The sequence below is a fragment of the Octodon degus genome, unplaced genomic scaffold (genome assembly GCF_000260255.1).
Source record: "Octodon degus isolate 3935 unplaced genomic scaffold, OctDeg1.0 scaffold00028, whole genome shotgun sequence".
Classification (NCBI taxonomy): domain Eukaryota; kingdom Metazoa; phylum Chordata; class Mammalia; order Rodentia; family Octodontidae; genus Octodon; species Octodon degus.
This window is the reverse complement of record NW_004524604.1, coordinates 3328243-3343351: the sequence shown is the minus strand read 5'-3', so window position 1 is coordinate 3343351 and position 15109 is coordinate 3328243. Positions and strand designations below refer to the sequence as shown.

Sequence of the window (15109 nt, the reverse complement as noted above, 5' to 3'; positions counted from 1 at the left end):
AAAGGAGATTCTAATGGTGTTTGTAAGTAGGATCACAAGTCTGCATCTTGTACAGCAATTAACCACTAAGAAGAATATATGCAGTGTATTATTTGTTGAAACTGTACTTTCGATTTGATTTGAAACTGTCTCATTGCTATATGTTTATCAATAAAACTTTGAAAAGAAAAAAAAAATCAAAGGAGAACATCTTGGCCTCTCCATTGGTGATGTTGCAAAGAAACTTGGAGAAATCTGGTACAATACTGCAGCAGATGACAAGCAGCCATATGAGAAGAAGGCTGCTAAGCTGAAGGAGAAGTATGAAAAGGACATCGCTGCCTATTGGGCTAAAGGAAAGCCTGATGTAGCAAAAAAGGGAGTCGTCAAGGCTGAAAAAAGCAAGAAAAAGAAGGAAGAGGAGGAGGAGGAGGAGGAAGATGGGGATGAAGAAGAGAAACAAGATGAAGAAGGTGAGGAGGATGAAGTAGAGGATGATGATGAATATGTTGGTTCTAGCGCAGGTTTTTCCTGTCTATAAAGCATTTAATGCAACTCACTCTTTTTTTTTTTTTTTTTTTTTTTTTTTGGTGGAACCTGGGATTGAACTCAGACCCTTGCGCTTGCTAGGGAAGCGCTTATTCCACTGAGCCATCTCCCCGGCCCCAACTCACTCCTTTTAAAGAAAAAAAATTGCAATGTAAGGCTGTGTAAGATTTGTTTTTCAGGGGGGCTGGGGAGATGGCTCAGTTGAATAAGCGCTTCCCTGGCAAGTGCAAGGGCCTGAGTTCAATCCCCAGTTCTGAAAAAAATAAAATAAAAATTTGTTTTTCAGCTGTACAGTGTCTTTTTTTTGTATAGTTAACACACTACCAAATGTGTCTTTAGATAGCCCTGTCCTGGTGGTATTTTCAATAGCCACTAACCTTGCCTGGTACAGTATGGGGGTTGTAAATTGGCATGGGAATTTAAAGCTGGTTCTTGTTGGTGTACAGCGCAAATGAGTTATATATGGGGTTGGTAGTTTTTCATCTTCAAATGTCTCTGATGAAGCTTATATGAAATAATTGTTGTTCTATTAACTGAAAATCACTCTGCAATTGCAAAAAAATTTGCAACTGTTTGGTTGACATTCTGAAAGCTTCTAAGTAAATACATTTTTGTTTTACTAAAACAAAAAACAAAAACATTTGCCTGAGTGTACACACTGCAGTGGAGGTCCGGCCCTAGAGTTTTGGAGTGAAGATCCTTGGGGAGAATTATAAAATGGAGATTGTCATAGTAAGACATTAAGAAATGTACCTAGAACTAATAAGGGATAAGTCTATACAAGAAAAAAAAATGCAAGAAAACTGGGCAAAAGAACTAAGTATTGTGCTTATTTGTAAGCTCCCCTTGTAAAAGAGTAGGACAAAAATGGAATTAAAACAGGAAGTCTGGGCTGCTGAGATGGCTCAGTGGTCTAAAGCACCTACTTAGAACAAGCTTAGCAAAGCACAGGGACCGCGGTTCCATCCCCCAGCACCACATGCCAGCCAGCCCCACCCCTTGGTGGGCTGAGCTGGCCACACACACACACACACACACACACACACACATAAATAAATTTAAAAAATTAAAAAACAAACAAACAGGAAGTCTGGGGTTGGGGGTGAGGCTCAGCACTAGAGAACTCGCTTATTATGGGCAAAGCCTTGTATTCAACTCCCCAAAACCCAAACAAACTAATAAATCTGAATAATAACTACAAAAAGCAGAGTTTTTTCCTCTGCACTTAACATTAGGGTTTATTCTGAAAGGATTGTGTTGTTGCTAATATGTCTATAATCAGAAGTTGTTTAGTTGCCTGTGTTTCAGTAAAGTAAAATGAAAACCAAATATGTTCAAGGACTTCTAAAATAAAGAACAAGGTGTTGAGATTTCACAATTTGAAAGCTGTGTGAATATTTGGCTCACTGAGTTAAGCAAATAAAATAGTTTAATTATTTACTCCTAAGCTGTGAGAAAAACTCAACACTGAAGAACAATTTCGAGGAAGAAAATCCTCTCTAATTTGTAAGTCAAGGAAACAGTACAAATTTTTTTTTTCCACAAAGAACCAATTTAGAGCAACAACAAAATCTTCCAAAAAATAAAAAGCATCACAACTATTTTTCGGAGATAACTTGTCAGTGTGTGTCCAAAATTTTAATGATCTTACTCTCTAGCCCAGAGTTTCTATATTTAGTCATCTGTAAAGTGTTTGCTCAAAATTCTAACTATGTGTAAGAACACATTTACTACTTGGATTTCCAAAAGATATAGTCTTAGTACATTTTTTTAAATTAGCAGCCTGGGTTTTGAATGCAATTTTATTTATTTATTTTTTTCCTTGGTGGTACCAGGGATTGAACTCAGGACCTTGCATTTGCCAGGCAAGCACTTATTCCACTGAGCTATCTCCCTGGCCCATTCATTCTTTTTTTTTTTTTTTTTTTTTTTTTTGCGGAACTGGGGATTGAACTCAGGCCCTTGCGCTTGCCAGGCAAGTGCTTATTCTACTGAGCCATCTCCCCGGCCCCCCCATTCATTCTTGATGCTATAACCAAAAACCACAGACTGTGTTGTTTATATACAGTAGAGATTTATTTCTATTTGATAATAGAAATCACAGTTGTCTATTTTTTAGAAAATAGGGATGATCTTGTTGATTGGATTTCTCCTGATGCAGAAATATTTTAATGTTAAAGCACAGAAAAGTGTAAGAGGAAGAAATGAAGCATAGACTTCGAGCTTAGATTCAAATCATGAATGTTTTACATCTCTGGAACACATCATTTCATTTTGATTTTATGGCCAACAATTGCTTCAAACTGAACATTCTGGATACGACTTATAGCTGCCAAAGCACGTTCAGGAAGAAACCTATATTAAAAGAAAAAAAAGAAGAAAAAAATTCATTTTAAAATTTTGGACACCAGAGTCCCTGTTTGTTGTCAGCTTTTAAATGCCTTGGGATTTAATTTGCCTCTTTTCTTTCTCTCCCCATCTCTCTTAATAGTAATAGCTCAAACTGCATGCAAATAAAGACTGGTCCATAACACTCTTCTTACTCTTGCATCTTAATTAATTTATTTATTTGATACAAGGGCTTGCTACACAGTTCAGACTCATAGCGATCCTCCTGTCTCAGCCTCCTCAGTGCTGGCATTACAGGCATGTACCACCTTGCCTGGTTTGGGACTAGCACAGCAGGGGGCCAACATGGCAGGGGACCAGCACAGCATTTGGCTGGGGATTGAACGCGGGTCCTTGTGCTTGCTTGCCAGGCAGGTACTTAGACTGCCAAGCTATCTCCCCAGCCCTCTTGCATCTTATTTAATTTAATTAATTAATTAATTAATTAATTTTTTGGCGGAACCGGAGATTCTTCTCTCAGGCCCTTGTGATTGCCAAGGAAGTGCTTATTCCACTGAGCCATCTCCTCGGCCCCCTTGCATCTTATTTTAGTAAAATTATATAAAATCTTATGTCATCAATGATCTAAATCTGGAGATTTGAACTTTGACTCACAAGGACATCATCCACCATGAGAACACAAGGCAAAGCCAGGATAGATACAAGACTCTGTGCCAGACCCAGCAGGCCAAAAGTAAGCAGCATGTTGATGAGCTTGAGGCCATGCAGAGGCCAGGGCAGTGCCTAGGGCAACTGGTGACTTTCTGCCAGGGGGTCTGGCATTCTTGGCATGTGGAAGACCACCTGGGCAACTCTCCTTGAAAGAGGAACAGTTGTCTCCCTTTTGGCTGAGCCTGACCTTATTTCCATATACTGATATGTACAGAGCTGGCTAGGACTTTGCCTTATCCCTTCAGTTGGCTTTGAGCAGTGCATATTGGTCTCGCCGAGGTGTTGGTGGTAGTCTTGGAAGACAGCAGGGCATTTCCCTGGAACCCCCACCTACTGCTCCATTGTGTGAGCCTGGATGAGACAGGATGAAGGGCTAATGCCCCATGCTGTCGGCTGGGGTCAAGTCTCAAGACAGAGGCCACGACTGCTTGGAGCTTGAAAGATTACACATCAGAGCTGAAGCACTGGATCCCAAAACACGAGATATTAACTCAATTGTGCAATGCAGGTTACTCTTTCTTTGTAGAGGTGATTTCAGGTCTCCTACCTAGCCCAGCACTCACCTACGTCCTGCCTTTCTCACAGTAACTCATCCTCAAGCCACTCCTTTATTCACAAATGAATAACACACAAGTTTGGCCTTGGGTAGAGGCCCTTTTTTCAGATAGCCATCATCATGGCTGTACTTAGGACCCCTTGGCTCCTTGTAACTGAAAATATGCTTTAATGTCTTTATTCGCACCATAGGTTGCACTAGAAGTGGTAAATTGGAGTTAATGTAGTAAAATTCCAATAACTTTTCATAGGATTACAAAAATAAACTTCCTGAGCCTCGATGAGAACCAGCAAGGACTCTCTCTATTGACCCTCTGGCTCCTTAGTACTCTAACCCTAGAAACCCCTAACTGTGACCCAGGCCCCTTAAGAGAGCTGTTAGCAGTGGATGTACTCGGGGCAGGGCACCTCCCTAGATATTTTCTCCAGCTGTATCACTGTGCCAAACGGGCCTGGCTTTTATGATTATCAGATTATTTCCTCTTGTATTCTTGGAGTGGGACGGGATTAGGATGCCTGTAATCAAGTACAGACTTTACACTGGCCTGTAAGATGCAAGGTTTAGAATCACTAATGAAACCACATTTTGCCTTTCATCTGCGCCATACCTCTTCGGATTTTGAAATGAGCTGACACTGATTTGTTCTTGACTTCTATGAAGGGTTCGTCTCTGTATATCTACATTTTTGAGGGGTGAAAAATTAAATTGAAGCCATCTCCCTTGTGTAATGGTTTCCTTCCTCCAGCCATTCTGCTCAGTTGGTAGAGATCTGCTGTGGTCATGTGGGATGCATGGTTCAGGAGGTGCCTCTGGGAAACTTCTAGTTTTTTGCTTAAACAGTTAGAAGAATACATTGTTGGACTTACACCTAACTAATAATCAGCTATAGAATACGGTATTTACATATAGGTGATAATATGGGTTAGTAACATTAGTTTTAAAAATGAAAAGTTTTGCTCTGTATATGTAGTTACCTTTCACAGAATAAAAAAAATTATGCATTAAAAGCCAAAAAAAGATGTAAAGGATAATAAGATAATTTTATGCCACTATAGTTGACAACTTAGATGAAATAAGAAAATTCCTTAAAAGACACATTACAAGAAATAAATAAATAAATAGCTGGAATATCACTTTGCAATTTGTAATTATAAACTTTCCCATTGAGAAAATTACAAGCCCAGTGGCTTTGCTAGTGAGTTCTCTCACATGTTTAAGGAGGCTGGCGTGTTGGTGCACAACCCCTGCAATCCCAGCTACTCAGGCTGAAGCCCAGGGGCGCCAAGTTTGAGGCCAATCTGGGCAATTAGCAAGACTGTATATATACATGAATAAGTAAATAAATTAGTTCTTTTTAAAAAAAAAAATTATTTATTTGTGTGTGTGTGTGTGTGTGTGTGTGTGTGGCCAGCTCAGCCCACCAGGGGGCGGGGCTGGCTGGCATGTGGTGCTGGGGGATTGAACCGCGGTCCCTGTGCTCTGCTAAGCTTGTTCTAAGTAGATGCTTTAGACCACTGAGCCATCTCACCAGCCCCAATTAGTTCTTGATATAGCTCAGAACCCTTGGGCTTTCTGAATTCAAGCTTAACTACTGCCAAAAAAAAAAAAAAAAAAAAAAAAGTTTAAGGGCAAAATAATACCAATCCCACATAAGCTCTTCCAGAGGAGGGAGTGCTCTCAGGTTCATTCTGTGATGCCAGTCTTACTTAGATGCAAAATCAGACAGATATAATGCTGGCCTGGTTTATCCTTTAAGATGAATCCGTAATTCACAGTATTAACAAACTTGAAATGGAAAGACTATATGATCTCAAAAAATTTTGAGAGGGCCAGGGAGATAGCTCAGTGGCATAAGTGCCTGCCTTGCAAGCACGAGGTCCAGAGTTTGATCCAAGGAACAGAAGGAAAAGAAAAAAAAAAATCAGAGAAAGTATTTGGCTAAATCTCTATTTGCTTGATTTTAGAAAACAAAAACAAAAAACCTCTCATCAAGGCAGTGATAGGAGAGAAATTTCTCAACTTGATGAAGGGTATTTGATGAAAACTTCTATAGCTAACGTGGTTACTAGTGAAAGATTGAGAGCCCTCCTAAGAGCAGCAGGAGCACTTGGATGCATGCTCCCTATTCAGGGAGAATTGGGTATTGAAGACAGGGGTGGGGGTAGGGAGCTGTAGAGGAAAACTAGAAGTATCTCTTGGTAGGTTAAAATGACTATGTAGAAAATCTGATGGAATCTGTAAAACAATTTAGCAATTAAATGTTTAAAAAATTTTGCAAGGAGGTAAATTCAAAATGCAAAAGTAAATCTATACTAATAACAAACAATGAGGAAGGTAATTTTTTTCTGAGGATGCAGAAACAATGCCAGGCACCTTCAGCCATCTAATTTTTGAGAAAAGGGTCACAACACATGTTGGAGGAAAGCTAATTTCTTTAATAAATAGTGCTGGGCAAACTGGTTACACACATGCAGAAGATTGAATCTAGATCCCTGTCTCTCCACTTGTACTAAAATCAAATCAAGTAGATCAAAGACCTAGATGGAAAACAGAAACAGTGAATCTGTTGGAAATAATTAGGTAAAAGTTGTGAGAATATACACAAAGGAAGGACTTTCTGAACAGAATCCCAATTGCACAAGAAATAGTACAAAGAATTAACAAATGGGATTACGTCTAATTTAAAAGGCTCTGTGCAGCAAAGGAAATAACCAGAGAGAAGGGGTGACCACAAAAGGAGGAAAATTTGCGAGCTACTTGTTGGATAAAAGATTATTATCAAGAATATACAAAATGGGCCCTGGGAGATGGCTCAGTAGAATAAGCGTTTGCCTGGTAAGTATAAGGGCCTGAGTTCAATCCCCGGTTCTGGAAAAAAAAAAAAAAAAAGAATATACAGAGAACTCAAAAAACTTAGACACCTCCGCTCCCCATAAAAGACCAATCAAAAAATGTGCAACTGAAATAGATGCTTCCCAAAAAAGAAGTACAAGAGGCCAGTAAACATGAAATCATTCAACATCTTTGGCCCTGGGAGAAATGCAAATCAAAGCAACATGGAAATTCTATCTTAGTCCAGAAAGAATGGGAAACATCAGGAATTAAAAACAAACAAACAAACAAAAAAACAATATAAACAAAACAATGAAACAAGTGTTGGGGAGGTTATGGGGAAAGAGGAACTCTTCCACGTTGTAGGAAATAAACTAGTATGTGAAGTAAACAGGATCCAGATACAATATGTGTAAGTTCCAATTCCGTATGATGAATGCATTTATTTTGTATCACAAACATATACCAATAGCAATTTTAATGCCATTAGCAATAGCATTAAAACCATGACACATCAGGGGATAAATTTGATGAAAGATGTATAAGACTTTAACACCAAATTCTACAATACACTGCCTAAAGATTTCAAAGCAGATAATAAAATGAGAAACAGAGTGTGTTCTAGGATCGGATGACTCAGTATGGTTAATACTAGATCAGTTATTGGCTTTCAGATTCAATGCAATCTCAACCAAAATCCCAGAAAGCTTTTAAAAAAATTGAGCATTTATGAACCACTTAACTATATTGTGCTCTTTTTGAACTGTTGCTACTTCAGCCTGGACAGTTTTTAACAAAGATTGGACAGAGATGATAGGTAGAGTAGAAAAAAGCAATCATTCCTTTTCTGTAGAAGTGAGGCAATAGCAGAAGGAATGGCACTGTGTGGTGGTGGTGGGAGGGAGATAGAGGGTTTCCATAGCAACTTCCACAGCTGTTCATAGTTCAACTTGTCCACAACTTAAAAAAAAAAAGGCTGGTGAGATGGCTCAGTGGTCTAAAGCACCTACTTAGAACAAGCTTAGCAAAGCACAGGGACCGCGGTTCAATCCCCAGCACCACATGCCAGCCAGCCCCGCCCCCTGGTGGGCTGAGCTGGCCACACACACACACACACACACACAAATAAATAAAATTTTTTAAAAAACCAAATCAATGAAACAAGTGTTGGGGAGTTCACTTGTGTTTAGCATCATAGGTATTCTGTGCATACTTACTTCTCCAGTGTTAGAGAAATTTTGAGATAGGATGGAACAAAAATCATTTTCTTGTTGGTGAGAATTCCATCTATCAGACATCTTGCAACAACATCTGTCTCTAATACAGGCCATAATCTGTAGTTACAAAGACAAAAGTTATTTCTACTTTCAAAATTTCATTTACTTCTTTGTTTGGGTACAAGGGATTAACCTATCTGTCCACTACTATTTATTTATTTATTTATTTATTTATTTATTCATTCATTCATTTATTTATTGCAAAACCTTATGTTCCTCATGAACAAACACATTTAATGTCTACTTAACACATGGTGCTCACCATTATTTAGAATTAACATATTTCGGATTCACAATACAAATGCTACCTCTCCCCTTCCTCCACACATTGGGTTATTGTTAGGTATTATACTCTTACCCTTTTATATCTAGTAGGAGTGTTTCTTACCTCACCGAGTAAAAAATATCCAAATAGTGGACATAGCTCAGAGGGTAGGGGATAGATGTGATATAGCTCAGCAGGGCAGTGCCTGCCTGGCAAGTGAGAGGCCCTGAGTTTGATTTCTGGTATCTCCCTCATAGTAGAGATGCATTAGATGGTAAGTAACAGAAGACCCAGAGAACAAAGAAAAACAGGTAGGATTAATCATGGGATTGGAAAGGAACACATGACATCTCAAAGTCTGTTGGTTATGAAGAAGATATTCTAAAACTAAGTGTACCTCCCTCTCTGTGAGGTCTTTCCAGAAAGCTTGCTTTGAGGGCATTTGGTACTTGAGATTCGCCTCTGACTTGCCTATCTCAGTTTCATGGGAATTTAAGATTTGCACAAGGAATATTAACATTAGAAACTTCTCTAGCTAATGACTGACTTGAGAAACACTCAGAACCATAAGCACAGTATGGAATTGCCCAACAGTGCAAAGTAGTGACAAAAGATTAAAATATAAATGGACTTAAAATGTGCTGAAGTTAAGGCATCTAGCTGTGAGCTGAAGTGGTTAGAGGGGTTTGGTAAGCAGTGAGGTGAAAACGTCCTTCCCTGAGATATTATGTAACTTACTGCAGATTGTTATGCAACGGACGTCTCCATGGCATTGAATGGCAAGCCAGCAGAGAGTAATACAAGCCAATATTTTTCTAGATTATTGGGTTCTTTCTTTTCTCTTATTTTCTTGAAATCTTCAACCCAGTCTCAAGGTCAAACTCACTTTAGCATATCAGTATCAACCCTTGAGGAGGAAATTCAGAATCCTGCAGCCTAGGTGAGAACAATCCTGAACTCCTAAACCCATCTGCCTGTCCGCCCCTGTAGTTACCGCCAAACCCGACCAGCCGGGGTCACATTACCCTTACCTTCTTCATCTACTGCACCTTCTCCAAGAGTGGCAGGGACTTTTGGCAAAGCTCGTTAGGCACCAAGGTTGAGTACTCATCAAGAGACATTTTAGTGGGCCTGATTTCCTACCTAAGAGAACAGCCCGCAGTTGTGTGGTACCATGGTTTGCTCACTTGGTCTTGAGCACTTGCTCAGTACCTAAGGTTTGCAGAAGACTCCAGCACAGGGAGAGACTCCAGCTGCAGCAGTTAACTGAGTTTAAGATCCAACAGGCTCAATGGTGGCTAGTACAAGAGCATCTATTAGCTATATTTAGAACAAATTCTTGTTTAGTTATAACTGGTTTCTCCCAGGCAAGCTTAATGCATGTTGTTACCCTGCAGCAGAAGACCCGGGTCTAAAGCTACTGGCTGAATTTTATTTATTTATTAATTATTACTGGCTGAATTTTAGAGCTTAGATTTCACCTTTATGCTTTTTTTCTTCTTCTCCTGGGACATGTTTTTCCTCTCTGATGGTCTCAGATCCTCTCACCAGAGACCAAGTTCTCGTAGCTGTTCATAGTAACTAGTTGACCTAGGGTTTAATTTCTTGTCACTTCTAGGAACATTTGCACTTTTAAGGACAGGATTGTGACAGCTATCACATGCCCCTGAGGTGTTCTCCAGAGCAGCATTTTCTAAACACGCTTCCAGACTCACCTGGTGTGCTTGTAAAATGAAACAAAACAAAATATCACACCTCGTCCCTGAAGCTCACCTCACGCTCTCTCAGGAAGAACCTCTGAACAGTTACTTCCAGGCAAGTTTGGAAAATGCTAGCAGACAGGCTACTGCTGTGGTTGATATAAAGTGGCACATACCCTTGCCATTCCATATACTCTATTATGGGTGAGGACGAACCATTGATGGAATATTAAGTAGCATCTACCTTGGAGACGTGATGGCCAGAGTAGAGGACCCCACCCCACCTCCATGACCCCAGTCACTCCTGGCACTGGGGTGTGGGCTGACTCTTCTCCTGCTTATTCATGGGTAGCCCCTCAGATGTTTTCCTCCTTTGTTTAAGTTCAAAGAGAAACTAATACAATAATATTAATATGGGGCCGGTAAGATGGCTCAGTGGTCTAAAGCACCTACTTAGAACAAGCTTAGCAAAGCACAGGGACCATGGTTCAATCCCCCAGCACCACATGCCAGCCAGCCCTGCCCCCTGGTGGGCTGAGCTGACCACACACACACACACACACACACACACACACACACAAATAAATAAAATTTAAAAAACAATAATATTAATATGGAAAAAAATTTTTTTCCATTCTTTCAGTTGGTCTGCCTAAAAGTTTCTCATACAGTTGTTATAAATTTCTTAAGCCATGTTTCTATCCTGAATGAATTTTAACTTCACCTGGTACTTGGGTTTTTGGTGAATCCAGTGTTCACAAAAACTGGGCAGAGACATGAGGTTTTGATACCAGTTTTCCCCAGGGCTTCAAGTTCTGCTGTCAGAGCTCGGTGAAAGCCAACCGCAGCAAATTTGCTGGAACTGGAAGAGAATCATCAGTCACCTTTAGCTGTAAGTCAGTGAGACACAGTCTTCGCTTATGACTTAAGAATAAGAATGCTCCCCTGAGCTGTGTGCCGTGACTTCTTTCAAGAGGTTAAGTGGCCATTTCTTTTCACATATGACCAAACAGAATTCTGATTGTACCCAATTTCTTTTGGGAGCTGGAGATTGACACCAAGGGCTTGAACATGCCAATAGTGTGCTCTAACCTTGAAGACACCCCCCGCCCAACTTGCCACTTGTCATTTGGATCTTTTTTTTATTGTAAAGACACACACACACACACACACACACACACACACAGAAAACCACATGGAATTTCAAAACAAGGTGATAGGAATTAACAGTGGTTATTGTATTACATATTGTTACCTTCAAAGTAGATGCTTGAATCGCCAGGTACAGGCATGCAAAATTGATCAAATAACGTAAGCACTATTGCTTTCAGCGAGCTGATAGGCATTAGCAGTTCAATCATCTTAGCTATCTTGTGTGTTCCTATCTTTTTGTTCCCTTCCTTCTCTTGTCTTTTTCCCCATCCCCGTTGTTTCCTGTTGAGCAGTTTCTTTCCCTTTCACTCTACCTATTGCACCTTTTGGATCTTACTGGTACCTGGATTTTTTTTGGTACCAGGGATTGAACTCAGAACCCTGCGCTTGCCAGGCAAGCACTTATTCTACTGAGCTATCTCCCCGGCCCAGGCACCTGGATCTTAACTTGGTCGGAAACCAGGAAACTGTGAGGTATACTGCGTGTAGATCTGGTTTATTGTCTACATTTAAAGTTTGATCAAGTTTTAGAAAACCCTTGGACCTCTGTCTATCTCTGTCTCTCTGTCTCTCTCTCTGTCTCTCTTTCTCTGTCTCTGTCTCTCTCTCTCTCTCTGTGTCTCTGTCTCTGTCTCTCTCTCTCTCTCTCTCTCTCTCTCTCTCACACACACACACACACACACACACATACACACAGAACTTTCATTGCACAATCACACTGGAAAAGGTTTTGATCCAAAGCCATTATGGTTGGCTTATATTGGTTTGAGCTACCTATACCATAGCATGGATTTATTTTCATTTTAAGGTCTGTATGTTTTGCTTAAATCTATATGTTTCTTGTTTCCTTTACCAACATCAGCTCATGCCAGCACAGAGTGGAAACATACTGGACATGACTCTTACATTGCTTTAAAAAATTTTCACTAATCTAAAAATATTTGAAATAAAATTACTACCAGTCTCCTGCTTTGGATATTATTTAAAAAATCAGTCTACCCTAATGTATAAATCTACAAATCCACATCACCATTCTGTGATCATTAGAATCTGAACTCTAATAATCCCTTAAATGTAGAGAAATAGACAGCTCTGCTAGCTGGAAAAGCTCACCAGTATGGGATGAGGTAAGGGATCACTCCGTGGCCACACACCGAAGCCACTGTGACAATGTGGCCATAATTTCTCTTCATCATTGATGGGAGAAGTGCTTTTGTGATCTTCAGATCAATGCAGAAAAAAGAGAAGCAACCACACAGAAATCAGGTTTCCAAATAAGATAGTTTGTTTTTCTCAAATGGCATTTGAGAGAACTTTTACAGTAGAGTGAAACACTTGTCAAGAGTCCATGCCACACAGAAGTCTACACCAAAGTCAGAAATGAAAAAGAGAAGACTAAGGGTTTGGGCCACTGGTGAATGTGGTGCTCCCCTTGTCATGCTGGGAAGCCACCTTATTATTCTCCTTCTTCCCCCAGGAGGGAACAGAGAGTGCCTTTGTGAGTGTGTCAGGTGAACAGCATCATTATTACCACTGTTTTTCTGGTGATGGAGTTCACACTGCGCCTCACACACACTAAGCAAGCACTGTACCCCTGCACTTTAACCCAGGCCTGAATGATACAATTAAGGGAGGAGTTAATTTTTCAGGAATAAAGAGATGCCCTATGGTAACCTGGGATTGTGCAATTGTGTTTGGTCTGGGGCTTTTTCCTTCCGATGAATGAATGTACCTGTAATTGACAGGGGAGTAGAATAAGCAAAGAGTTCTATACTGGCCTGCAATTGTTACATAAGTAGATTCCCTCTCTCCCTATATGTAATATTACAGTGTGTATGCTATGGAAAACAACAGACTTTTTCTCCAAAAAAGATTTAATGTTTACACAAGAATAAGAGTAGCATTTTACTGAGAATCAAACTCAGGGTCTTGTGTTCGCCAGGCAAGTGCTTATGCCGCTGAGCTATATGCCCAGGCAACAACAGCATTTTGTAAGATCCTGTGCAAATGTGTAGAGCCAGAGCTGCCAAAGCAAGGCTTCTGCAGACCGCTGACCCACAGAACGTGAAGAGAGACTGCCGAGGTACTGTTGCCTGTGATGGGAGAAGTACTGGGGATTGAAGGTGAGGCCTTCCCACTGGACTATGTGCCTAGCCCCCTCCCCCTTTTATTTTTATCTTGATAAGTTTCCAGGCTGGACACAACCATGGATTCTCCTACCTTAGCTTCCCAGAGTGCTGGGAACTTTGATATAAATTGTTATGCAGCTGTAGATGAATAATACATAAGGTCTCTGTGTAGTATGGTGGGCACGATAGCCAATTCATAGTACCGTGTGTGGGGAAGGTAAGGAGGCACATCTCCTTTCCCTTCTTTCTTCTAGAATCCAAAGTTACCAGGCATGGTGGCACATGCTTATAGTCCTTGCACTCAGGAAAATGAGGCAGGAGGATTGTCATAAGTTCAAGGTCAGCCTGGGTTACAGTGAGATCCTGTCTCAAAAAACCAAGGAAAAAGAAACAAAGAAAGAAAGAACGAACCCAGGGTTGTACCAGGTTCTATGCTAATATTGAGAAGACAAATTATTTTATTATTTTTTTAAATGATTCTTTTTTTTTTTTTTTTTTGTGGAACGGGGGATTGAACTCAGGCCCTTGCGCTTGCCAGGGAAGCACTTATTCTACTGAGTTATCTCCCCAGTCCGAGAAGATAAATTCTTACTACAAGGACAGTTGAAATTTGTTTCAAGTCTCTGACCAAAGTAACTAATTAAGCCATACGTATGGTACATGCGTGTAATCTTAGTACTCTGAGAGGCAGAGGCAGGAGGACTGCAAGTTCAAACCCAGCTTGGGCAATTTAGCAACTCTGCAAGTCTTTGTCTCAAATATTTAAAAAACCAGGTAGGGATGTAGCTCAGTGCGAAGGTCCTGGGTTTAATCCCCCGTACTGCACATAAACCCAACCAAACCCAGATTCAAGAGGTTTCTTGAGTCATATTTCCATGTACAGCATTCTGTGGGTCTAGGACTTACTTGAGAGTCCCACCCAAACGTGCCCACTGCCTGCATACCTCTGAGTAGTTCCTTCTCCTGTCTTTCAGTTCTGAATGAGGAAAGGATGTTGCAGATAAATGTATAGCGTGTGTATTTCCTCTAAGCACTGAGAAGGTGAATTAGGAGCAACACAGCAAACGTCCACACCTGTGTGCTGGAGTCGGCTACATGCCAGGATTTGTGTTGGACACTGGTGGATAAGAAAGACCCACCCACTCTGGGGTGCAGTGTTCCCCCAAACTTTGTACCTTCTCTGAGGGCCTTCGTGGTGGTTTTTCTATTCAAAAATTAGATGACCCTTATTTAAGGCAAGTACTTAGCCAGTTTCCCACTCAGAAATAGGTGCACTTCATGTGTCCTCAGAGAAGTGTTAGGCATGCGCTCACTAGACTCACTCACCCAAAAATGTCCTAGGATGTTGACTTCAAAGGTCTTGGCAATCTCTTCATCCTTGGTGCTGAGAAGATCCGCTGGATATATTGCTCCAGCGTTGTTTACCAAAATGCTTATGTCACCCACTTCTTTCTTCACCTTTGCAAACACGAAGAATGCATTCATTGGGTATGTTAGAAAAACCCCAAGTTTTGGGGCTGGTGAGATGGCTCAGTGGTCTAAAGCACCTACTTAGAACAAGCTTAGCAAAGCACAGGGACCGTGGTTCAATCCCCCAGCACCACATGCCA

The 15109-nt window shown here is 40.6% G+C and overlaps 1 protein-coding gene across 1 annotated transcript in view; it reads right to left on the bottom strand.

Moving 5' to 3' along the window:
• Positions 1–2644: 2644 nt before the first annotated feature.
• Positions 2645–15109, bottom strand: part of Hsd17b13 (hydroxysteroid 17-beta dehydrogenase 13) — a 22548-nt gene continuing 10083 nt past the window's right edge. The window contains exons 3-7 of the mRNA XM_004629164.2: positions 14826–14957; positions 12484–12590; positions 10943–11080; positions 8194–8310; positions 2645–2883 (exon numbers count right to left, since the gene is read on the bottom strand). Of these exons, the coding sequence (XP_004629221.1) occupies positions 2793–2883; positions 8194–8310; positions 10943–11080; positions 12484–12590; positions 14826–14957 (585 nt within the window). The 3' untranslated portion in view covers positions 2645–2792. The remainder of the gene's footprint in view (positions 2884–8193; positions 8311–10942; positions 11081–12483; positions 12591–14825; positions 14958–15109) is intronic.